This window comes from Mastomys coucha, unplaced genomic scaffold (genome assembly GCF_008632895.1).
Source record: "Mastomys coucha isolate ucsf_1 unplaced genomic scaffold, UCSF_Mcou_1 pScaffold22, whole genome shotgun sequence".
Taxonomy (NCBI): domain Eukaryota; kingdom Metazoa; phylum Chordata; class Mammalia; order Rodentia; family Muridae; genus Mastomys; species Mastomys coucha.
Window position 1 is genome coordinate 203,820,030 of NW_022196905.1, and position 25,801 is coordinate 203,845,830.

General features: G+C 43.0%; 1 protein-coding gene across 1 annotated transcript in view; it reads right to left on the reverse strand.

Moving 5' to 3' along the window:
• Window positions 1-25,801, reverse strand: part of Cpe (carboxypeptidase E) — a 106,178-nt gene that overhangs the window by 4,863 nt on the left and 75,514 nt on the right. Inside the window, exons 2-6 of the mRNA XM_031339941.1 lie at window positions 19,908-20,104; window positions 18,088-18,255; window positions 11,432-11,549; window positions 8,979-9,161; window positions 6,479-6,618 (exon numbers count right to left, since the gene is read on the reverse strand). Of these exons, the coding sequence (XP_031195801.1) occupies window positions 6,479-6,618; window positions 8,979-9,161; window positions 11,432-11,549; window positions 18,088-18,255; window positions 19,908-20,104 (806 nt within the window). The remainder of the gene's footprint in view (window positions 1-6,478; window positions 6,619-8,978; window positions 9,162-11,431; window positions 11,550-18,087; window positions 18,256-19,907; window positions 20,105-25,801) is intronic.

Here is a 25,801-nt window from a genome sequence, read left to right on the forward strand (position 1 = left end):
CCTCTCTCTCCTCCTCCCCCTCCCCGTCCCCCTCCCGCTCTCCCTCTCCCTCTCCCTCTTCCCTCTCCCCTTTCCCTCTCTCCCACCCCCCAATAAGGTCGTCTATAAAATGTTTTATTACACTGTGAGCTGACCAGTGTGTCACAGCCTATTAATACTAGCTCTAGTTGAGCTGGATGAAAAGATCTGAGCTGCTCCTACCTTTGCATCAAGCTCATTAACAACTCGGTTTAGACTGAATACAGGGGCGTGACAGATCAGGAAACTCCAAGACTGAAAACTGGATACCAATTAAGGATGGAAAGGGAAGGGCTGCTGGTGAGAATAGCCTCTCTGAATTAAGTCAGCAATTAATTAATTAATTACTGCGATCTGAGCTACAAAACAGCACTATTATAATCTTCATAAGATGAGTTATCTAAGCTTGTATACAAGTGCATTCGTACAGATGCATGTGAGCGAAACAAATGCCTGTGGAGGCCAGAAGTCTACATCAAATGTCTTCCTCCCCCCACGTGTTCCATTTTATATTTTGAGACAGAATTTCTCGCTGAATCTGGAGCTCCCAGTTGGCTACAGTGGTTATTCAGTGAGCTCTAGGGACCACCAAGTCTATGCTAGCAACCTTGCCTTTGACGTGGGTGCTGAAGATCCAAACTCAGGGCATGATGCTTCCCCAATATTTTACCAACTGCTATCTCCCCAGACCAACCCAAATCTGATACCTTCAAGGTATCAAATGTAAGTCCTTAATTACATTTGATATCTTAGTATCTTAAACCCTAGGTTCCGTCTCTGTCTTAGTCAGGCTTTCTATTCCTGCAGGAACATCATGACCAAGAAGCATGTTGGGGAGGAAAGGGTTTATTTGATTTACTTCCACATTGCTGTTATCACAAAGAAAGTCAGGACTGGAACTCAAGCAGGTCAGAAAGCAGAAGCTGATGCAGAGGCCATGGAGTGATGTTCCTTACTGGCTTGGCTCTCCTAGCTTGCTCAGCCTGCTCTCTTATAGAACCCAAGACTTCCAGCCCAGGGATGGTACCACCCACAAGGGGCCCTACCCACTTGATCACTAATTGAGAAAATGCTCCACAGCTGGATGTCATGGAAGCTCCCAACTGAAGCTCCCTTCTCTGTGATAACTCCAGCCTGTGTCAAGTTGACACACAAAACCAGCCAGTACAGTCTCCTACAGGGGCACATAAACCGGGCATAGTGGTACACACCTGTGGTCCCAGGTGGAAAGAGGTGGAGTCAGATGGATAAGTTTGATAAGAATCAAAGGAGGGGTTGGTGAGATGGCTCAGCAGTTAAGAGCACTGACTGCTCTTCCAAAGGTCCTGAGTTCAAATCCCAGCAACCACATGGTGGCTCACAACCATCTGTAATGAGATCTGACACCCTCTTCTGGTGTGTCTGAAGACAGCTACAGTGTACTTACACATAGTAATAAAAATAATTAAATTAAAAAAAAAAAAGAATCAAAGGAAATTCAAAAAGGCCAGCCTGGCATTCAGGAGACCTTGTCTCAAGTAAAGAAACTGAAATTGCTTTCGCTCCTGAGATACCTAAATATTTTCCTACAGAGCATAGAATAACTCCCAGGCATCCCTTTTATTACTGAAGAGTAAGCTTGCCAGTCATGCATGCTTTTTCAGTGAAATGCCCCCGTTCTCAGTAATAAGTTTTACTCTTCTTTTTCTCTGAAGCTCTAAATAATAGTATGTATTGTGGGTTTTTTCCCCCTCTAAGGGCAATTTCTAGGCTGTACGTGTCAGAAATAATGAGTGGCCATTTTGACAGCAACTAGTTTAGTGAAAGAAGAATAAATACATCTTAAGTTTTTGTTTAGGGCCTTCTGAACCAGCCAACCAAAACTGAAATACTAAAGACCATTCAGTATGGGAGGCAGGTTGGGTCTCCGGATGAGAAGGTGAGCAAGCCGTTCCTGATCAGACAGAAGTGTAGACGGGAGGTTGGGGGGTGGGGGGGAATGTACGCATGGATCACAGGAAATCACAGGTCACAAATCTGAAGTTTTCTTACTGAGTTAAGGGATTTTTGTTAACAGTTGATAAATAAAATTCAAAATGCGCCTAGCTTGCAAGAGAGGGATTGTTCACTGAGGGCCACTTTGTTCATCTCGAGATACTGTAGTCTTGGCATCACACATTTTTGTGATGTGTCAAACAAAAATGGAACTTTTAAATTGAGTTATCCTTGAAAGATCATAGATATTTTCATAGACATGGCAATCACCATAGAAATGTGATTAGTCTATAAATATGATGAGTTAAAGTTCATATCTTTTTCTGCTTGTACCACTTGGGACTTAGAATATGCAGTGAAATAAATATTTAAATAATAAATGCATTTCCCCTTTTAGATTTAGTGTGTGTGTGTGTGTGTGTGTGTGTGTGTGTGTGTGTGTGAAGTTTTGCAGTTGTGAGCTGCCATGTGGATAAAGGGAACTCTGGTCCTCCGTAAAAGCAATAAGTATTCTTAGCTGCTGAGACATCTCTCCAACCCCAAAAGCTGAAGACGATATTTAACTGAATTCTTGTTTTTCTCTAAACAGAGTCTCACTATGTACCCTATCTGGCCTGGAACTCTCTATGCAGACCAGGTCTGCACTGAACTCACAGGTATCCTCCTGCCATAAAACATTTTCTTCTTATATATTAACTATGAGTAACTATCTAGTATGTCAGTTTTTACTTTTCTTCAAAATGTATTATTCTTTTTCTGATGTAGAAACTTCTTTGGTTGAAAACTCCAGCTGTGGCAATAAATATCAGAAGACACGTCACAAGCCATCATAACTGCATAGCCAGGAGTTCAAACTAGAAACCTCTGTCACTTTATGGCTTTTGCAAAGAAAGTTCCAGAAGCTCAGATTTCACTGTACCTGAGAGAGCTGTTCTGGACCCCTCCCATGGTAATCTCTCTCCAGATTTCAGGACATTTCCATTCCCCAGCACACAACGGCAAATGCTCTGAGACTTCTAAGGTCTGTTTGGATCAGGCAGCCTTAAACGCCTCTATAGTGTCGGGTCACCCAAAGAGCTGGCGCTCTGGGGGTTGTGGAGTCATTCCCTGCAGAAACTGTTAAGTTCAGGACACCACAGGAAACTCATTGTTTAACAGGAACCTTAGATGGGTTTGATTTGCGTGATCCATGAAGTGGTCTCAGAAATTCCTGGAGGATTTTTGAGAACTGGACTTTTCCAAAGTTATTAAATGAGGAACATTTCTTAACAAACCACTGACTCTGATGGGCTTTACAGTTCTAGTTCCTGCAAACATTCCAGTTAAAGCTCTGCAGGAGATGTCCTCTCCACCAGGGACAGAATTAAACCTAAACACCTATTTGGCAGGAGGTGGAACCTAGGCCTTACTTAGTTTTCAGACCCAGATATTCAAGCCCTAATCAACACAAGTGTCAAGAAAGGAAACTGCTGGCAACCTTCATGAGCAACCCTAAGCCCTTGATTCCTAAGCTGGAGTGTTCATGGCACAACTTGAGTGCTTTTGTCATAAAGGCCTCTTCCTGTTTCTACACAGCTTGCACCGATGTCATACGGAAGCAAATTCCCTTCCATGTAGCCTGAAACCGTGAATCCATCCCTTCTGTTCCCAACTCCTCTCTATCATCAAGTGACTCAGCATCATTAAAAGGGAAAATATTCCCTACCCTATACAATGATTTACAGTTTATTTAGCTTTGTGTGATTTTATTTTATTTTTTCAGAAAACCAATTAGGCATCAGCTGACCCTGTTTTTTTTAACTGTTGACAAAGGTGATGATCTTGTTGGTGTTAACCACAGGAAATCTTTTTTTCTGAACTCCTATGACTGAGTTAAGGACCCCTCTGTGCCTGACCATTGTAGTTATCCTTGTAATTGACCTTTCTTTCAGCATTTACAGCCTCCCAAGATGAGGGACTCATGTTTATGAACTCACTACTACAGACTCTTCTGGAAGAAGCTCTTTAAAACCAACACCTCCCAGAGTACCTACCTGGGATACAAAAGTAGCTTCATGTATTTCTATTGAAAAGAAGATGGACAAGTAAGATCTACATGCTCTGTCAGAAAAGCTTCTTTGACAGGGAAGAAGTAGTGAGCAGGATATAGAGTGAATAAGTAAAAATAATAATTTAAATTAAAAAATGATTTCCATTGCTATTTCATAACTGTAATTATGTTACTGTTATGAATCATGATGTAAATATCTGATATGTAACACCTGTGAGAAGGTTATTAGACACCCCCAAGGGGGTCACAACCCACAGGTTGAGAAGCTCTGTTTTAGATCATGGTGGTCCACCACTTTAATTCTATCACTTGGGAGGCAGAGGCAGACAGATCTCTGAGTTTCAGAACAACCTGGTCTACTTAGTAAGTTTACAGGCTAGCCAGGCTACAAAGTAAGAGCTTCTTTAAGAAAAAATAAATATTGGTTTTATGTGTACATTTTCATATGTATTTATGTTCATAAGTCACTGTGATTGTTAGCTTCAGTTGTCAACTTGATCGCTGTATGAGCTGCGAAGAGTCTCTCTCTTTTTTTTTTATCATATGTAAGTACACTATAGCTGTCCTCAGACACACCAGAAGAGGGTGTCAGATCTCATTACGGATGGTTGTGAGCCACCATGTGGTTGCTGGGATTTGAACTCAGGACCTTTGGAAGAGCAGCAGTGCTCTTACCCGCTGAGCCAGCTCTCCATCCCCCAGGAAGAGTCTTAATAAGGGATTGCCTGGATCAGGTTGGCCTATGGGTATGACTCTGCTGGGTGTTCTGGATTATATTGATTAATTAACCATATTGATGTAAGAAGTCCTAGTCTAAAAGTGGAAAACACTATCCAAAAGGTTTAGATCCCAGATGTAAGAGTGGAGAAGCTGAGCTCCATACAGATCTATGCATTCATTCTCCCGACCTATATACATAAGCATCCCTCCATTCTCCCGACCTATATACATAAGCATCCCTCCATTCTCCTGACCTACACACAGATGCACCTCTCTATTCTCCTGACCTACACACAGATGCATCCATCCATTCTTCTGTCCTACATAAGGATGCACCCATTCTTTCTCTGCTCCTGACTGCAGATGTGAGCAGCTGCCTCAACTTTCTGTCCCACTGACTTCCTCACAAAAATGTGCCATGACCTGAAACTCTGAGCCAAAATCAACTCTCTCCCTCATTGCTTGTGTTGAGGTGTTTAGTCACAGCAACAGAAGTAACACTAGGATGGCAGCTACATGATTTTTAAGAACCTTTGTTTGTGATGACACAGTTTAATTAGTCCAGGCTGTCTGTGGGGTATGAAACAAACATCATTCTAGCGGACTGCAGGTGGTAAAAAAGGGCCACTTACAGGATAGAATGTGAAAACAGATGAGCCACTGCAGGCAAGGAGTGATGTCCTTTGTCCTGTCCACTATTTATCCCTGGCACCAACATCTATGTATACTATAGAGGGAATAGGAAATGCTAAGAACAAGCCTGAGCAGGTAGGTCAAATTTAGTTTCGGCAGAGTGTGAGATGCCCTGAAATTCTATTCCAACATATTGCAATGCTATGTAGACCACTCTGATAAAGATTTTGTCTTGAAGTCGGGCGGTGGTGGCTCACGCCTTTAATCCCAGCACTTGGGAGGCAGAGGCAGGCAGATTTCTGAGTTCGAGGCCAGCCTGGTCTACAGAGTGAGTTCCAGGACAGCCAGGGCTATACAGAGAAACCCTGTCTTGAAAAAAAAAAAAAGATTTTGTCTTGAGAAACAGTCTCAACAGGGAGATTTTAGAACAAGACTTACTTCCTGAATTAAAGTCTTTAGTGCATAACCTAGCAAAACCAGTCAACTTCTTTGGTCTCCGATTCTTTGTCAAATTCATAGATGAGGGTAATGGTGGTGGTCTCAGGTGATTTGTAGAACTGTTTTAAGGATCTGACATATAAATTTATGTGAAACATATTCATGACAATCCCTGAGAAATACTAAGGGCTCAGTAAATCTTCACCTGAGAGCCACATGAGTCTAGTGAGAGGTAGGAGAAGCATTTGGAGCACAAAATCCGGGAGACTCTCTCAGGCGCTAGCCTCACTCCTGCATGACTCGTTCACCTTGCTTGTATCCTGGACCTGTCTGGGACACTTCAAAGGCCCAAGGTGATCAGCTAAGAGAGTGTCTTAAGGTTGTTCTTTCTTAGCATGGTACGAATAAAGAAAAACTAAGTTATCTCATTTGACAGCTCTCTAGTGTAGTCAGTTCTTAGTGAACAGTCATGAGCCATAAGACCTATGGCCAATAACAGTCTAATTCAGAAACTACAGGCCCCTATTTCCCATATTGGCACCTCATTCAGATGATCCCCTCCCCCAACAGAACCCCTTTTACGAGTCTACTGCACTACAGGGTTAAAGGCTGCTACATCAGCCGATGCTGGATACTGTGTTTTACCTGCTCCAGGTAGCTGATGAGGGAGTTTTTGTTATCTTCCCAGTAGCTTTTGAGAGTCTCTTCAGGTGGGAACTTCTCACAGCTCAGCTCCACGGTGATCTCGAAGCAGTTGCTGCTCAGATAATTGAAGTCTTGCATTCCTGCCCGAGCACCAAAGGAGAGTCGGTCAGTATGAGCATACAATGGCTACAAGTCTACACAGGCCCTTCTGATAATCTGAGGCCTCCAATAAAAGGCTGGCCAGTCAGTGCATGGAAGGACCCTGTAGGAGTCTACACACAGCAATGGCCTCCCCTGGGGAACAGAAACCATTCTTGAGAGACTCTTGTTTTGAAAGCACAGAATCCTGTGTCTGAAATGGTCATTTAGCTCCATGCATCCACGCTGTAGGGTGGGAACAAAAGCAGACGCCATCCACACTAGATGGTGCTGAATAGACTTCAAGATAAAGCAAGCTGAGAAACTGTATCCCTTGGCCTAGTAAGGGAAAATGCATACCTCTGAGCTGCCTTCCTATGAGGCGGGAACTGGGAGAGTCAGCTGAGATGACGCGACATGCTGTTCTTCCCTAAACCCAACTCAAAGTGTGTTCCTGAGGGATTCAGACCCTTAGTATGTGATATATACGCCTCTTAATTGTATCATATGCTGAAGCAATAAACATGGCACATCTACTTCCTATTAGATGTAATGTTAATTATACTGCAAACTAGACCACAGAGTGGATCTGACACTCCGAGTCATTTTAATTAGATTATCATCACTGGGGATGTTGTTGCCCAGCAGACTGCTTTCCCCGAGCCAGACTATGCACACTCGAATTGCTGTGTTGGCTGGTGAGAGTTCACAATTGCGCCCCACACACACGCATACACACACACTTCCTGTAGAATGACTAAGAGCTACGTGGCTGGGAAGGTTATACCTCCAGTACTTCTTGGCAGCCCAGAGCCAATGGAACAACCCAAGATGGCCCTCTTTGTCAGAAGACTCTCCTGTCACTTTTAATCTGGGCCCTTTGCCTAATAAACCTGGCCAAGGCTGATGCACCTCTCTGTTCCTGATGGCGGATGTGCACTCTAAGCTCCTGCCTTGGCTTCCCACAATAACGGGCCCAGACTTGTAACCCAAATAAACTCTCCTTCCCCTCTGCTGCTTGTGGTCAGGGTTTCTATCACAGCAATAGAAATAAAAGTATGCCGGGGAGCTAAAGATCCTCTGAGCTTTTCTTTGTTCTTTGACAGAAGGACATGATTGACTGAGGCGTTGCTATGGTTACCATGAGCATTATCAGTGCTTTGCTAATCCATATTACTTTATATAATGCAGATGATATGCTTCGGGCCTGGACAAGTTGTTCCAAGGAAATCACTGAAATTTTCTCTCTTCTTTTTTAACCCTAAATGAATCCACCCTGGGCACCTGCTGGTTCTCATTTCTCCCATCTCATATAACTCAGGACTTCCTGCCTTGGAAGTGGTGCCACCCACAACAGGCTGGATTTCCCACATCAGTTAACAAGCAAGATAATCCCCACAGACACGGGGCCAGGCCAATGGGACCAGGCCAATGTGATCTAGAATGTCTCTCAACTGAGGCACTCTTCTTGGGTGAGTCTATGTTATAGCAACTCGCTATACAATGAACAAACCCAGTGTCTTAGGGCAAAGTACAAAATCGCTTTCTAGCATAAGATAAACTTATATTATTCTCCACCTGATGTATTTAATGTACTCTAAATCTTAAGTCTCACATAGACCATACATCTCAACTTACAGAGGGAAAGAATCAGATCTTACCTGTCCAAATGCAAAATCTGAGTGAAAACAGAAGAAACTTGTACCACAGAAAACATGAAGAACATTTTCTTAGGGCATAATGAATCAACATGTAAAGCTCTTGCTCTCTCTGTTACCAGGTGAGGCATAGAAAACAGTAAGTTATCAATGATTTTCTATTTTGTTCTTCATGACTGGTTGAGGTTACACATTTCTTAGCTGGGGCAATTTGGTGAATGAGTTCTGCAGAGTAGTACAGGGGAGTTGCCTCATCTGAGGGGGAAGGTGTCCCCCAACAGTTCCACGGACTGGGGAGCAAGCATTCCAATATACGAGTTTATGGAGACCATTCCCATTCAAACCACCTCACAAGGTCTGCTAAGCCCTGCTGCTTACGACAAAAGGCATGGCTCACCTCATATAAGGATGCACTCTTACTGCAGAGGGCTGAACTAGAAAAGTGGATAAGTTACCAATATTCAGCTCCTATTTTCCCAGCGTACTTCTTCAGATAGTAGCACCTCCATTTTTAAATCAAGGAAAACAAAATAATATGCAACAATCACCTTGCTGAGACAGCTGAAAGTTCCATCTACGTTTTTAACAACTGAGGAAGGAAACTGAAGAGTGAAAATTCTATAGACGGCAATCATTTTCTGAGTCTACCGTGGTAAGTAAAAGAAGCCAACTTCGCAGAACCAGAGAGCAAAAGGGGCACTCACCACCGGGGACGCTGTACCATGCGCCACCGTTGGTCGTTCCGTCTACAAAGCTGCTGTCATCGTCATTCTTGCGACAGGGAGGTCGATTGGGGTCAGACATGACGGGGTTGAAAGAAGAGTATGCGCGAGCCAAGCTTTGGAAAATTGCGTCATCAGGGCAGGAACTGTACTCGTGAGCGGTACCTAGAAAATGAATTCACAAGATGAGAGAAACGGACCCAAAAGCATCGCTTGCTTGCTAAAGTCATTCGCTGTTGAGCCCCTGCTGACATAGCTTTCAGAAAGATGAAAGTTTTGAAGGAAGATGAAAGTTAAACTACCAAACAAAAATGCTTAGTTTTTAGGTTGCATGGCTTTCATCCCTAACACTAAAATGTAAAGATTAGGCAGAATGGCCTATGACCGCACCATCCTGAAAGCCCCTGCCTCAGAGGCTAAGCAGGGTCGGGCCTCCTTAGGACTTGGATGAGAGATTAGATGGAGTGCATACTCTACTTATGAACCAAAAGCCTCATGGGAATAGATGGTGAGGCCAGAGCGGACTGGACATGTCAACAGAAAAATTTTTCCACTGTTTAAATTGCTTAGTTTAATAAGGTGTTCATTGGGAAGGCGCAGGGGTGGGTGGGACTTGGGAAATCTCGGGAAAAGCATCTAGTTCAAGGTCATTCTTGGCTATCTGAGTTTTAGGCCAAGTTCTAGGACAACTTAGGCTATCTGAAACCTTGTCTCAAATAAATAAATAAATAAGATCTGAAAACTTCACCAGTAGCAATTTTATAAGCACTATGAACTATTGACACACAGACAGTCTGACATTGGATCTCGGCTGTTTCTAAGCTTTCCCTGCGTGTATTATAGGAGGAAAGGACGTTTTGTTTGATACCCTGTATTGTTACTCATGTGTTATAATAATGCCTGGCTGACGAGTTGCCCAGCTAACAGTAAGCCACAGGATCTCAAAGTGTATCTAACTGTGCTGTGTAACCTGACTTTCTTCAAATCTGGGCTTTCGGTATCTAAAACTGTATTTACGATCTTGCCCTTCAGGGTTGTCTGAGAAGGGATTCCAAGTGGGAATTTCTCCATATAACTTGCTTTGCTGAAGCTGCACTGAAACCTGTTAGAGAAAAGTCAAAGCACTGTCCCACCTCTGTGGCAGAAGCAGGAGGGGACCCGGGACAGAAAGTGAGAGCGTGCTGTGTGCTGGGATTCCCACACCCAGGGTGAAACAGTACGGGCTCCCTCTAGTTATAAGCTACGCTCTACATGAAGCTTTCCAATGTCTGCTTGCCACCCACTTTAATGGAGACCAGGACTGGCCTGAATGTATAGTGGTTCTCAACCTTCCTAGTGCTATAGATATTTAATACAGTTCCTTATGTGGTGGAGGCTCCCAGTCATAAAATTATTTCATTGTTATTTCATAACTGTAATTTTGCTATTTCTATGAATCATAGTGGAGAACTTGGTGGTAGTGGTGTACGCCTTTAATCCCAGCACTTGAGAGGCAGAGAGGCACATGGTTCTCTGAGTTCAAAGACAGCCTTGAACTACACAGTGAGTTCCAGGATAGTCAAGGCTTCACAGAAAAACTCTGTCTCTAAAACAGGAAAAAAGAAAGAAAGAAAGAAAGAAAGAAAGAAAGAAAGAAAGAAAGAAAGAAAGAAAGAAAGAAAGAAAGAGAGGAAGGAAGGAAGGAAGAAAGAAAGAAAGAAAGAAAGAAAGAAAGAAAGAAAGAAAGAAAGAAAGAAAGAAAGGAAGGAAGGAAGGAAGAAAGGAAGAAAGGAAGAAAGAAAGAAAAAGAAAAACCCTGTAGGGCAGTGGTGGCACACGCCTTTAATCCCAGCACTTGGGAGGCAGAGGCAGGTGAATTTCTGAGTTCGAGGCCAGCCTGGTCTACAGAGTGAGTTCCAGGACAGCCAGGGCTATACAGAGAAACCCTGTCTCGAAAAACAAAACAAAATAAAAAACCTGTATGAATCCTAATGTAAACCATTTGATATGTAGGATATCTGATATGCTACTTCCAAAGGGGACATGACCCACAGCTTGAGAACCACTGTTCTAGGCCTTCTATTTTCTCCTCTCTCTTCTCCAAAAGTTAATCAAGCTCCTGTTTTCCTCTAAAGACAAAGCATTCCAAGCTGTCCTGCCAATTCCCTGTCTGTGCCAGTACCACACGAAACAGCTGGAGTTGCTTGTAAACACAAGCATTTGTACGCTCTGGTTCCCTAAGAGAACATTACAAGTGAGGCACAGAGGCACACACCTACTGTAATCCCAGCACTTGGGAGGCTGAAGCAAGGGGACTGCAAACTCAAGGCCACTTCAGACTGCAGAGTAAGATTTTGTTTTACAAAACAAAACAACACAAACAACACCCACTAATACAGAAATCCTGCTTGTCACTCTTGGCTTGACACTTAAGGGGGTTGGGGGGAACTACCTACCACTCCGTGTCTCATCATATGGGTAGTTAGCCACAAGGTCTCCTCCGTGCAGATTGGCAGAAAGCACAAATGGAATGTCCATAATCCAGTGAATGACAGCCTTGGTCTCGGGGGCAAGCTGTTTCAAAGAGTAAAGATCACAAGAATCAGAAGCTGATGATTGCCATTGGTGATGTCACAGAAAAGACAAAGAAAAGCCAAACAGAATAACAGAGACAGTTCAAACACACTGGGTTTAGAGGAGCAACACTCAACATGTCAGGATTTGTTGTGAAAAATGGTTCAATCATGCTTAAATTTCCTTAAAAGTTCTCCTTCTCTGTCTCCTTCTCCCTCTCCCCCTCTCCCCCTCTCCCTCCCCCCATCCTTGGTTTAAAAAAAAAAAATGCAAATCACATTAGAGCCCCTTCCTCTGTCTGCCATGGCCCACACAACCTTAAGAATAATTTTGAACAAATCGAGAAACGCCTGTTAAACCATAAAGTTTTTCTTCCACATAGGTTCAAACACATGGCAGATTTTATTTCCCATTATTTCTTACTATTTTTCCATTTCCCTTCAACTACTTCAGCTACTTTCCTTTATGAAGGAAATTAGATCAAGTCTCACTCAGAAAATCGATTTACTTTGGGATGACCATCTTAAGTTTTAACAGAAGCACACATTTTAGGAATTCATGCTGTCTTAGATTCATGGTCTTTCTTAGAAGTAAATAACGAGAAGAAATTCATAACAAAAGAAAAAAAATCAACTTGATTCTTTTGTGTGATGAGCCTTTCATAGCAAATAGGAAGGACCTCAAACCTCTACCTAGACACCTCTGAAAAAAGGAAAAAGGCTTCCCTGAGATGAGAGCTGCCCTGCCTTCTCAGGACAGAAGATGTGGTGGTATCAGAGGTTGTATTTTTGTATTTCTGTGCTGTTTACAACCAGGTCTTGCACACAGGGTTTCTATTGAGCACTGCAGCATCCTCACTGGATCTGTAGCTACTCCTTGCTGTTTCATAGAGCAGAGTCCAAAGGCCAAGTGCAGCTAAGTAGCATCCAAGTTTACACAGGCAAGGATTCAAACCCAGGCTACAAAGCTTAGGGACCATGCTGACTTTAGATGACCAGTTGTTCTGTACTAAACACGGTCTGATTTCCCCCATAGGGTGTTCATACTTGTGAGGAGGTGTGATTTAGAAGAGGGTACATAGGCTGTTCATACTTGTGAGAAGGTGTGATTTAGAAGAGGGAACAATTAACTGGTGCCAAAGGAAGTTTACACAGGACAAATAAGTTCTGGTGTTCCACAACACAGCAGGGTAACTCTTTCTTTATAAAGACCTAGAAGAAGACTAGAGAGATGACTCAGAAACCAAGAGTACTTATTGCTCTTCTGGAGAACCTAGCTTTACTTTCCTGCACCCACCTGAGGCAGCTCACAACCACCTATAACTCCCGCTTCAGAAAAAAAATCTAATACGGGGGCTGGAGAGATGGCTCAGTGGTTAAGAGCACTGACTGCTCTTCCAAAGGTCCTGAGTTCAAATCCCAGCAAACACATGGTGGCTCACAACCACCTGTAATGAGATCTGATGCCCTCTTCTGGTGCTGTCTGAAGACAGCTACAGTGTACTTATATGGGCCTGAGCAAGCAGGGTCTACGGGAGCAAGCAGAGTCCTAAAAGTCAATTCCCAACAACCAGATGAAGGATCACAACTATCTATACAGCTACTGTGTACTCATATACATAAAATAAATAAATAAATAAATCTCTAAAAAAAAGGAAAAGAAAAGAAAATCTAACACTCTTCTGGATACCGCATACACCACACACACACACACACACACACACACACACACACACACAATGAATGAATAAATAAACACAATGTTAAACAATAAAAGAATTAGAAAAAATTAATGTTTCTCAAATACAAATAGATAATGAATGTTTAAGGAGCTAGAAATACTGATCACCCTGATTGATGGTTACGACTTCAAATGCATGTGGATGGACCATTTCAAATCCCACAAATGTAAAGTAACGTGTCAATCAAAAACAGAAAGAGCTGTGCACTATTGGCTGGTTGGCTTTATTCTCTCTACTAATCAACGCTAGATGTAGGATATAGAGTAAAGGCATACAAGCCCAAAGAAGAAAATGTAAATGACCTCATAATTTTGTTCCCAAAACACATCTACTTATTTATATCTGATTTGTCCTCTGTTTGTAACAATATATTCATTTGAAATTTAAAACTTTTAAAAAGCCTGTTTTGGGACAAGCTCAAATATAGTCCTGAACACACAAACTTGCATGCAGCTCTTAACTTTTGTCTGTTGGCTCTTTTTGATACATACATATTGCTAATATGCATGTTACTGTTTTTAAAAGCAATCAAGTAAATTTTACAATTGGACAAAATAAAGACAGGTTCTCTTTGACTATGAGCAGTCTTCCATCCTGACTAATGCTGGGAGTCCCTGGTTACTGTAGTTACCTATCTAACTAATCTATTCTGTGGAGAACCCCTAAAGACAACACCTTGAAAAACTACACAACCATTTAAAACTTTAAAACATTAAACTCCTTCCTGTAAGTGTGCTGGCAAGATGGCTCAGGGGGCAAAAGGATTTGTTGTTAAGCGTGATAATCTAAGTTTATCTGAAGGCCCCCAAGGCAGAAGAAAACTGGCTCCCAAAGGTTGCCGTCTAACCTCCATGCACACTTATAACAACCCCCAACACACACACACACACACACACACACACACACACACAAATAAGTAAATAAATTTTTTCAAAACTTCTAAACTTTTCCATTTTAAAGACTCTAAGTATAACTCAATGATGTGTTCTATAATTAGATAGATGGCTTTGGCATTTAAAATATGTTAACACTGTATTTATTCCGATTCCTTCACAACTCCAGCCAGTAAAGAGAAGCATAACACTAATAAATTATCGGTTGTATTTTAAGCCCTGCTGTCTTCAAGCAATTCAGGCCAAGGCTCACGCGCCGAACCCAGGCAACTGTGGAGGCAGCCACGCTGAGAAGTTTGGGCCAGATGAGAACTGACTTAGGAGTAAAACTGGGAAAGTAAGAGAAGATTTTTATTCCTAATGTCTGAAAAATGAGGACGGTATTGGTCCCTAATGGTGTCTCTCTGGAACATGGCGACATCTGCAGGGCTTCCTAGGAAAACAGGATTTTTTTTTTTCCATGCCATCTGTCATGCACATAACCTGCAGACCCTGAATCTGTATCCAAGGAACTCCGCATCCTAAACCATGATTCCTGGCACACAAAACAAAATAAACCTTGAAAATCAAGGCCCCTTTTGAGGGGTAAAGATGCTATGTGAGAAATAGGAACTTAAAAATGAAGACTACATAAGACGATTAATGAAATGCTTGCTCCGAGTCTAAATACTGTTATTCTTAATGTCAAAAGTAAAGGAGGGGAGCTGGGCATGGATTATTAGTTACCTCATTAACTTTTCTGTTGCTGTGATTTGGCACCAAGGCAACGTATAGAAGAAATCGTTTATGGAGGTCTTACAGTTTCAGAGGGTTAGAGTCTATGATCAGCAGGGCAGGGATGTGACATCCTCCTTCAACACCTCCTAAGCCCCAAACAGTTTCACCAACTGAGGACCAAGTATTCAAATACATGAGTCCACGAGGGCCATTATTATTCAAACCACTAAAGATTTACTGTAATAAATAAATCTTGTTCATATCTCTGAGTAATGAATTACAGTTGAATTATGTACCATTCCCTTTAATGTAAAAGTGGCACTGGAGTTTTTTAGATGAAAGATCTCCTTTTAAAAGCACACAAGCATGCCTTTTTTTTTTAAGATTTATTTTTATTTGTAATTATGTGTACCTGTGGGCATGTGCACATGAGTGCAAGTGCCTCCGGAGGCCAGAAGAGGGCACCAGATCCCACAGAGCTGGTGTTACAGTGGTTGTGATCTTCCCAACATAGGTGCTGGGAACCAAACTCAGATCTTCTGTAAGAGCAGCAAGTGTTCTTCACCAGTGAGCCAGCTCCCCGGGCTCCACTGGCATCTCTTAATGAGACTGACCAAAGCAAATGAATGCCAGCCATAGAGCAATCATGCATGCATGAGTTGGATTTAACTAGAGAGGGAAACAACCATATTGGCTAGAAACAATCTCATGTGCACCAAGTTCCCAATCAGTCCTTCTATGAAGAAGAGATGCTCACAGTTTTTCTAAGAGGGGCAACAGGAAGTATTTTCCTTCTTTCTCAGAGTTAAAGACATATTAATGCATGCACTAGAGAAAGTATGTGGACAAATACCAGAGCCAGCCTCGATGACCTTCTTTCCATCTCACATCTTACAGACGATTACACTACCCTACTCTCTTCCACCCAGCCCCACTGCTTCTCTGCTCTCCCTTCTCCTGAAAGTCATTTTCAGAATAGGAAACTGTAAAGACATCTATAACTCAGAAAGAGGGAGGTTTGTCTCTTAATACCAGATACTGTAAGAGTCCTCCATGCACAGCCTGTGTTTCAAGCTAGCTCCTTCCATAAGCTCAGGCTGTATCCTTAATGCAGAATCCCAGTACAGAACTTTGAGCCAAAAATCTGGAACTCCCCACCTCCCGAAGCCTCCTCCCAGTGTCTCTACGCACGATGAGTGCCTGTCTGAACTCCAGCTGTTGATTTTTTTGTTGGGTGCCTTTTTCAGATATGGCAATTCACTAGTGAGCCTTGTTTATGCTTACTCATATGAGGCCCTCAGCTGACTATGTGTCAGGCTCAGCTATGAATCACCGCAAGCAATGGCCTGAAGTCTGAAGTCAAAGAGCAAACAACCCTATAAATAAGTAACTATGCTATCAGGCATGCGCAGCTCTGTATAAAAGCAGCATGCTCACTGCAGACATATTCACAGAACACAAGGAACATCAAACAGGAGCTGTCTCAGAGAGGAGAAGGTCACATGGGGGAAGTAACTCAAAGTGGAAGAGAAGAACATTCTAAACAATTAGAACAGCAGCCAATATGAACACTGTACCATTGGCAAATGGTGCACTTGGGGGTATGACTAGAGCAGATTAACCATCAGAGGCAGATTAAAGAATATATAAGTCAGTCAGCAACCACAGCATCCACAGGGCATCTGCAGGGTCCCGGAGCTACAGTGAGATTCCACTTTCCAAAATCCCACTTAAGAACATCCTGGAAATAAAAGACACCACAGGGCAGATGCAGCAGCACTTGGGGAAGAAGAGGATTTCAAAGTCTAGCCTGGGCTACGTAGCAAGACCCTATCTCCAAAAATTGAAATAATAAAAACGACAAGAAGGAAGAGGAGACAATGGGGGTGAACTAAGCCAGGAACTGAGATGGAAACAAATGGGGTCAGGAGGTCAAGTCTTTGGGAAGTAAGGGCTAATTGCTGGCATGCAGCGACAGAGATAGGAAGAGAAAGACTGATGATAGGGATTAAGGAAGCAAAAGCTGTTCTAAGGGGAAATATTTCTTTCTAGTTTAAACTGAGCTTGGCGTCCTAGGTACCACCTCATAAGGGGACTCCATGAGCAAGGGAAACAGAACAACAGAAGTTCTCAGGAGGTCTGGAAGGAATTAGAGATGTGGAACTTCGGGAGATCTTATACAGCAGCTAATGGGAACGCGCCAGGCAAGGATATGAGTACTGGGAAGTAGTTGGACGTAAGGTTGGACCCGGAGGAAGGGTGTGTCTCCTCCAGGACAGACAGGGTATCGAAAGAAACTCAGCAGATTTGAGGAGCAATAGAAAAGATAGGTGTGCTAGTGTGACTATGCTTGGCCCAGGCAGTGGCACTATTTAGGGGTGTGGCCTTGTTGGAGAGGGTGTGGCCTTGTTGGAGAGGGTATGACCTTGTTGAGTGGGTGTGTCACTGTGGGCGTGAGCTTTAAAACCTTAGCTGCCTGGAAGCCAGTCTTCTAGCAGCCTTCAAATAAAGTTGTAGAACTCTCAGCTCCTCCTGCACCACCCCTGCCTGGACTCTGCCGTGCTCCTGCCTTCATGATAATGAACTGAACCTCTGAACCTGTAAGCCAGCCCCAATTAAATGTTGTACTTAATAAGAGTTGTCTTGCTCATGGTGTCTGTTCACAGCTGTAAAACCCTAACGAAGACAGTAGGTGATGTGGAATCTTACAGGGGAAGGTTTAGGAAAAAAGGACAAAGATCAACACTGGAGTTCCGCAGAACTTGGAGGTCAGATGCGGGGGGGAGGGGGGGAAGGACTTCCTCCAGCCAAGACTCTCAACGGTGTTCTCTGCTTCCCCACCCCCTTCCTTTTCCCGTAGTCCTCAGAGGTGAGCAAAGTCCCAGCCTCCAGCCGTTCCAGCCTTGGCCTTGAGAGTCAAACGTAACTGTCCCACTCAAGATTGATGCCACGCCCAGCACTCAGGAGGGCAGAGGCAGGCAGACCTCTGAGTTCGATGCCAGCCTGGACTACAGAGTGAGTTCCAGGACAATCAAGACTATAGAGAGAAACCCTGTCTTGAAAACAGAAAACAACAAAAACAACAAAAAACATTCATGCCACTCCTGTGTCGTTCACTGTATCGAAGACACTGGAACATACTTCCCCAGCTACGGGACCGACCCCGGGAAAGCCGCACACGTGCTACCTTTGAATTTTGGTCTACAATTTTCTTCAGATTCTTCAGCAGGTGATTGTTAGGACCGCCTTCTTTCTCATTAACATACACGATTCTATCCAGGTCTGGGAAGTTACGGTTCAGATCTATTCCCTGGGCGTTGCTGCGCCCCACGAACCAGTCCTTCAACTCGCCGGGCTAAGAGAGACAACAGAAAAGCAGCCATTGCTTATTAGTACTGTCGATACCTACTGAACATCCCCATCACTGCCCTCAAAAATTAATTCCTGCGATTGCCTGTTGCAATATCCTCCCATACTGCTGTGCTCACTACTTTATCAGCATACTCACGAAGGTGCTCAATTAAAATATTTGCTATAAGCATTTTGAAAAAGGTAGTTTTAATGAATAGTATTTTAAAATTAATAATAATTGTATGTAAGAGATGTTTAGCAGATATCAAAAATTGTTGGTACAAACTCACTGATTATAGATGACCTATTTAAAAATCACGTCACCAGCAATTAACATCAAGTAAAATTGCCTCTGTGAATCACAGAATTCCAATTTTTAAATCTAAAAATGAATAAATAATCCTATGAACTTAAGATGAATTGGACATGAGTCTCTTATGTATTTATAACTTCAATGCCTTTTATTGGTTTCTTTTTTAAAAATGTGCATTGTTTCAAAATCTTGAAGAAACGATTCTAAATGTCTTTATAATAAAATGATCAGCATGAGAAAAGATAAATGTGTTTATAATGCTTAATTGTTATACAACATGCATCCAAATTTCACATTTTACATAATAAACAGAACATGCAACAACTATAATGTCCATAATCTTGTCCAATCAAAATGTATGCCCACATATTTTCTCTGTAAAAGCCTTTAGTGCCAGATATAGTTATACATGCACGCCTTTAATGTCAGCACTCAAGAGGTAGAAGCAGGAGGATCTTTGTGGGTTTAAGGCCAGCCTGGTGTACAAAGCAAGTTCCAACCCACCTGAGCTACATAGCGAAACACTGTCTCAAAAAAAAAAAAAAAAAAGCCATTAGTTTTTAGCCTGACACTTAAAATGTATACAGTTATTTTTATTGTAAACATGAGAATTTGGGTTTTGATTTAGTTTGGTTTTGCAGGAGATGGGGGTGACGGAGAGGGATGCAGTGTCTTTAGTCTTTCATAAAACCAGCAATTAAAGCCATTAAACTTCTGTAAAATAATGACCTAATTGCAAGTCATTCTTCCTTCAGTCCAGCAGAGAGCGCTAGATCGCCAGCTCACCCAGCTACAGGCATAGCGGTAGGCATGGCTTACAGTGACTCTAAGCCTTCAGGATGCATGCTGAGACCCTTGAACGCAGTTCCTCAGGTTGTGGTGACCCCCTCAACCATAAAATTATTTTTGCTGCTACTTCACAACTGTAATTTTGCTACTGTTACGAATCTTAAGGAAAAGATGTGTGTTTTCCAATGGTCTTAGGAGACCCCCATGAAAGGGTGGCTCATTCCCAAGGGGATCACGACCCACAGGTTGAGAACCACTGCTTTAAAGGCAACCCTGCCTAGTCACAACTATGAATAAAGAAGTGTCGTTTGCTTAACAGTTCAGTAAGACGCTACTGACGTCTTACTGACTAAATTTCTCATTAAAGCTTCTGTTGAAGTGCTCTCATTCTTTACATCCTAAACTTTTTTTTTCTTACTAGCAAGTTGGACTATGTCTCTCTCACACTCCGTGAACCCCAAGCATTACTATGGCATCATGGATAGACAAATCCACACGAATTAATATATCAGAAAGATGAAGAAGGCAGGCCTCCCACCCTGCTGGGCACTCACCTGAGATGCTGCCTTCTCAAAGCCGTCGGGGTTCAAGGAGGGCATGATATGAATACGGGTACTGTGGATCAGGTTCACAATTGTCTCGTTGCCTTTCTGGTACTCATTACACAGGTACTGGGCCAAGAAAATGAGCAGTTCTCGTCCAACCGCCTCGTTACCGTGCATGTTCCCGATGTATTTAAATTCAGGTTCACCTAAAAGACCAAAAAAAAAAAAAAAATGCATAGTAAGAGGCACTTTCTATGTCACCAAAAGGAAGGCAGAGGACACTCAGGCTATGCTGACTTTTATCAACTTGACGCAAACCTAGACACATCTAGGAAGAGACAAAAGGTTGATGTGAGAGAGGTCAGCTCTCTGGGGGCTCTGCCACCCCTGGGAAGTTGGTTCTCTCTAGTACAAGAGGACAGGCTCCGAAAGCTGTGGAATGCAAGCCAGTAAGGGGCACATGACCATGACCTCTGCTTCAGCACCTGCCTCCATGTTCCTGCCCTAACTTCCTTTAATGATGGACGGTAATGAGAAAATGTAAACCAAATAAAACACTTCTCCCCACAAGCTGTTTCTGGTCATGCTCTTTATCACACCCATAGATGCTAAGGCAACTGTCCCCAATATATATTGTTTGTCTAATTAAGTTACTGTGAATAACCAACAGCTTCTTTTCCATCCAAACAGGAAGTCTGAGACATCTGCCTGGGATGCTAGAGCTATTCCAAACATCCAATGGCTCTGCCCAGCCCTCTCTCCCTGCTGACCACCTCTTGCAAAACTGTGTCCACACACAATCCAGGTGTGAAGGCCTGAGGCCCTTCCTGCATGAAGAAATAGGGTCTTCGAGGAAGTAATTAAGGTTCACTGAAGTCCCAAGATTCTTGCTCAATAAGACCTGTTATCCTAATAGGAAGATAAAATCGTGAATTCTCTCTCCTCAATGAAGAAAGACCCTGTGAAAACACACATGTTAAGGAGGTGGCTACCTGTATGCCAGGAAGAGAGGGTTGATCACAAACCATGTCTGTTTCATCCCCATCTTACATTTCTCCAAAGCTCGTAGAGGTAGTAACCTCTATCGCTCACACTACCCAGAGTGAAACTTAGATTCCATTCTTACAGCTAGCCACCAAGATCTATCCCCTTATTTGGCTAGCTCCTCCTCCTGAGGCTGACTGCCAAGGTTCAGTTATCAAAGATTGATAGTCCAGCAATCAAAAGGTCCCTTTGACTCACCCAATTAACAAGCCTAATTAAAATTAGACACCCTACCCTAACACCCATTTCCCATGTGCCGCATCTGTCTCCTCTCTATCCAGAGGCAGTCCTTTGTCCTACTCCAGACAAATACTCCTCCTCTCTCTCCCTTGTCCCCTTCCCCTTCTCTTTCATCCTTTATCTCCTGTCTTTGTCTCTTATTCCCTGCCCTTTGTCCCCCTGTGGCAAATAAATCTCCTCTGTGCTGAGAACTTGGCCTTGGGGGTCCTGAGCTGATACCATTTCTTAAGCGGAGTATAGTCTTTTGTTATGGCAGCAAACCAGGCCCACATCCTAATACTGATAAGACACTATTTGCCCTTGTAGGTTATATCCTGTGGGTCAGTGGTCTGTTCAGGCAGCCTGGGCCCAGGAGAGTATAAGTCTGGATCCCTGCCTGTTTCACTCCCAACCCTCCACAGCCGCGCCCCTGCAGGAGGTGTGTGTTCTGTCATGTAGACAATGCCCCAAGCTCCCAGCATTCTAGCTGGACCTTACCCCCAGTCATCTGACCACAGCCAGATAGCCCCGCCTCACAATATAAGGAGGGTTTCTCTTTCTTGCTTTCCTGCTTTCTTCCTCTCTTGCTCTCTTGCTTCCTCTCTTGTTTCCTCTCTTCCTCTCGCTTTCTTCCTCTCTTGCCTCTCTCCCTTCTTCTCCTCTCCTCTCCTTGTTCTCCTTTCTCTCTCTCCATGTGGTCATGGCCAGCTTCTTTTCTCTTTTCTATAATAAAATCTCACAACTATACATTGCCTCCTTTTAACTAATGTGTCTCACAGCCCCAGCAGCAGCAGCAGCAAGACCTGGGCCCACAATATCCTATACTTTATTTTCTCACATTATCCTCAGCAAACATTTTAAAGATAAATATTGTTACTCATCTCTATTTTATACATGGATGAACTGAACTCCACACTGCTTAAGACATCTGACCTTGACTGTATAGCCTGTGAGACCAGAACACAAATCCTGGCCTTCTGCACTAGTTAAAAGTCTATACTCTCTTTCCTCCCTGAGCCACAAAGATGAAAAGGAGTCAAACTGTGTGGGATCAAACCCTGGTACCAGTTCTTACTGGCTGACCTTCTGTAAGTCATTTCAGCTCTCATTTTCACTGCTTCCCTATCTTAAAGTAGAGAAAACAACAGATTGTACCTCGTAGAGAAGATAAGAAATAATGGCTGAAAATATACCTGTACCTGGAAATAGCAAACTGTGAGTTTGCTGTCATTATTCCTAACAGTATTATGATTACTGCTACATTATCTTGTCACTGTGAGATTCTTTTGTCAGACATAACCTAATTTATCCTTTGTAACTAATTACCCAGTGTAATAGGGGAGACGGTTGTTTCTGTTATCAAGACGGCACAAATGAAGCCCAGGGAGAAAAAAGTGTTGCTGAAAGACTTTGAAATGGAATGCATTCACCCATTTCTACTGCTCTCAGTTGCATTCTGGGAGTAGGCCTGATGCTCCAGAGAGTGACAGACATGTGGTCTTCCGGAGTCCTGCCCCTCTGCTCCTTCCTGCATCATCTATCCCAGTTTCCTCAGTGGAAAGGATGTTCCCACTTATAAAATTGTGAGGCTCCTCTGAGTATTAAGAGACAACACAGCCCCCTCCCTCCCTCTCCGTCCCTCTCCCTCTGTCTCTGTCTCTCTATCTCTGTCTCTGTCTCTGTCTCTCTGTCTCTCTTTCTCTCTCTCTCTCCCTCTCTCTCTCTCTCCCTCTCTCTCTCTCATGTATTACTGAAATATTCTTTGCCTGAGATTCGAGAGCCTCTGACTGTGGCTGCTCCCCATACAAGCCTGCTCTTGAGAGCCCTTGTGTGTTCACCTCCTGAGTTTATGCTAATCTTAATCTAAGGATCAGGTGGGAATCAGGTCAGTGCTATTTATATCCAACTCACTTTGTTTTCCTTTAGGGAAGAGTCTCTAACTAAACTACCTGCAAGGGACTGGTGAAGGGGCATGGGAGGGGAGAAGAAGGGTAAAAGATGCTCCCCTCACTTCTGGGTTCAAATCACACTGGTTTTTCTTTCTGTGAAAGTGTATCCTTAACTCTGTCCCTTCCTGAGTATAACATCTGCACCAGACACCTTCCCTTACTGTGTGGAACATCTGGTTGGGGCACAGGAGAAACTGTTACAGAGAGAGGGGAGGAGAAAAAGAATATAGTGAGAAGGCTAGGTAAGTTGATTCCTTGACAGACTTCAAATTGGCAGTTAAGGAGACTAGGCCTAAAAACTGGGCAAGTCCAGGTAAGCCCAGGCAAGTCAGTTACTAATAAAAAAAAACAGGCTCCAGCCTTCACTCCCAGGTAATGGAATGTCCCAGCCACTGGGCCTGAAGCAAGGACAGTGGGTCAGCAGCAGTTTCCCGACTTCCTCAGCTACTTCCTCAGTAACAGTTCCCAGACTTCCCCAGCAAGTTTCCAGCCCCCACACCCTGGTAATGTCTGTAGAGGTGGACCCAACAGATTCACATAGAAGTCACCTACCCCAGAACTCACTAATGTGCATACTTGGGGCCTGCAAGCTTACTTGGGGGTCTCTCTCTGACTTTGTAATGGAGACACTAATCTAGCATGCTGGACTTCTGCAGAACAAAACACCTTTTGCGTTTACACGCTATGTGAATCCAGGGTATCTTTCTTCGTCGAATCATGGATCCTTACAATAGATAAGAGAATGGAAAGAGATGAGAAGGGAAGAGAGGGGAGAGGAGAAATCAAGGTGAAAAAGGGGGTAAGAGAATAGAGACTAGAAAGGAGGAAGAATGGGGGAAGAAGAAGTAAAATGGGGGAGAGAGATGATAAACACAAACAAGAATATATAGAAAGGGAGAGGATGGAAAGAGATGAGAGAATGAGGAGAGAGGTGGAGTGGGAGAGGATGGAGAAAGAGGAAAGGGGAGACGACAGTGCAAGCAAGTAAAAGTGAGAAACTATCTGGTCCCCCCCACCCCGCACAATCTGAAGCTTCCCATCACTGTAAAGTGGGAGCTTGTCCCATGTCTTGCAGAGAGAATGACTAAACTGAATTTTTTAAAATTCATTCTCTGAATTTCAGTTTTAAAAGGGAAACGCTACCAGTTTTGTGATTACCGCTACATTATCTTGTCACTGTGAGATTCTTTGTCAGACATAACCTAATTTATCCTTCGTAACTAATTACCCAGTGTAATAGGAGAGACAGTCACTTAGCCAAATTGGCCCATCTGCTTCAGTCGGGCAGTTTCTTTTGCTTTTGAACACGAATGCTTTGGGGTTGCGCACATCCTCTTTGTTTCTGCTATGGGTGTCACCAGTCCCTATGCCACACTTGCTTATGACTCTTGATATCCTGGTCAAAAATATTTCACTATTGTTTCTGGTTTTCACCTGTGCAGGGAATTCCTTTCATAGCAAGTCTCCCCAAAAATGTTTATTATACTTATGAGTAGATTTAAAAAAAAAAACACTCTTTGGGTAAACATGAAACACCATTATAATGAATATACTAATATATTGAAATTTAAAACTCAAGGTAATTGTGACAGCACAAAATAAGGAAAGTTATCCCTGACCTCTGAGATATTCGGCTGCTACACAATGCTAGCTCCAGGATATGAAAAGCTCATTTTTTTCAGCACGCTGACATTATGTAGGAGATGGAGTCACACAATTAAAGATAATATTTGTTGGATTGCATAAAGATCCCCTAGCAGAAGGGACTACAGGGAACTGAGAAGCAAATAAAACAGCAAATAAGAATCCCTACACTCTAGGAACTCAGGGTTTAAGGACACAGCTGTGTGCATTAACGCTCTCAGAGATGAAGCAATGATGGAGGAATGTTGACCACACCATGACCCTGCTTCAAGATTCTAAACCACACTATCTCCTGCACCTCATAGGCCTCCCCCCAGCTCTGATCCCACCTAAAACCAGAGTGAACCTTTTGTTAAGAAATAGCTTTTCAGGCTGGAGAGATGGCTCAGCAGTTAAGAGTGCCAACTCCTCTTCTGAAGGTTATGAGTTCAAATCCCAGCAAACACATGATAGCTCACAACCATCCACAATGAGATCTGATGCCCTCTTCTGGAGTGTTTGAAGAAAGCTACAGTATACTAACATATAATAAATAAATAAACCTTTGAAACAAAATTAGAAATTAAAAAAAGAAATAACTTTTCATTATTACTATTGCTGTGCATATGCTCATGTGTATGATGTGTGAGGGACACAGAAGATGTGTGCATGGCAGAGGACAACTCTCTGGAGCTGGTTCTCTCCTTAGGCCTTCAAATGGGTCTAGGCATTGAACTCAGCCCATCAAGTTTATGAAGCAAATGCTTTACCTGCTGGGACATCTTGCTGTACCCAAGTTATCTTTTAAAATCACAACTCTCTTAAGAACCTGTCAGTAACTACCCATTTTCTCCAAGTGTACATACCAAAAATTCTCTACATGGACTAGATTTGGCAAACCCAACAATCCCTGAGGTGTAGCCTTTTCTCTTTCAGTCATACTCCCTACAGCCAAGATATTGTTGCCTAGAATGTTCAAATTAACACACAAGCAAACTTTTTTTTTTATCTTCACATTCTTCCAATCACAAATAACCATCAAGTAACACAAGCTATGAGGCCCTTGCA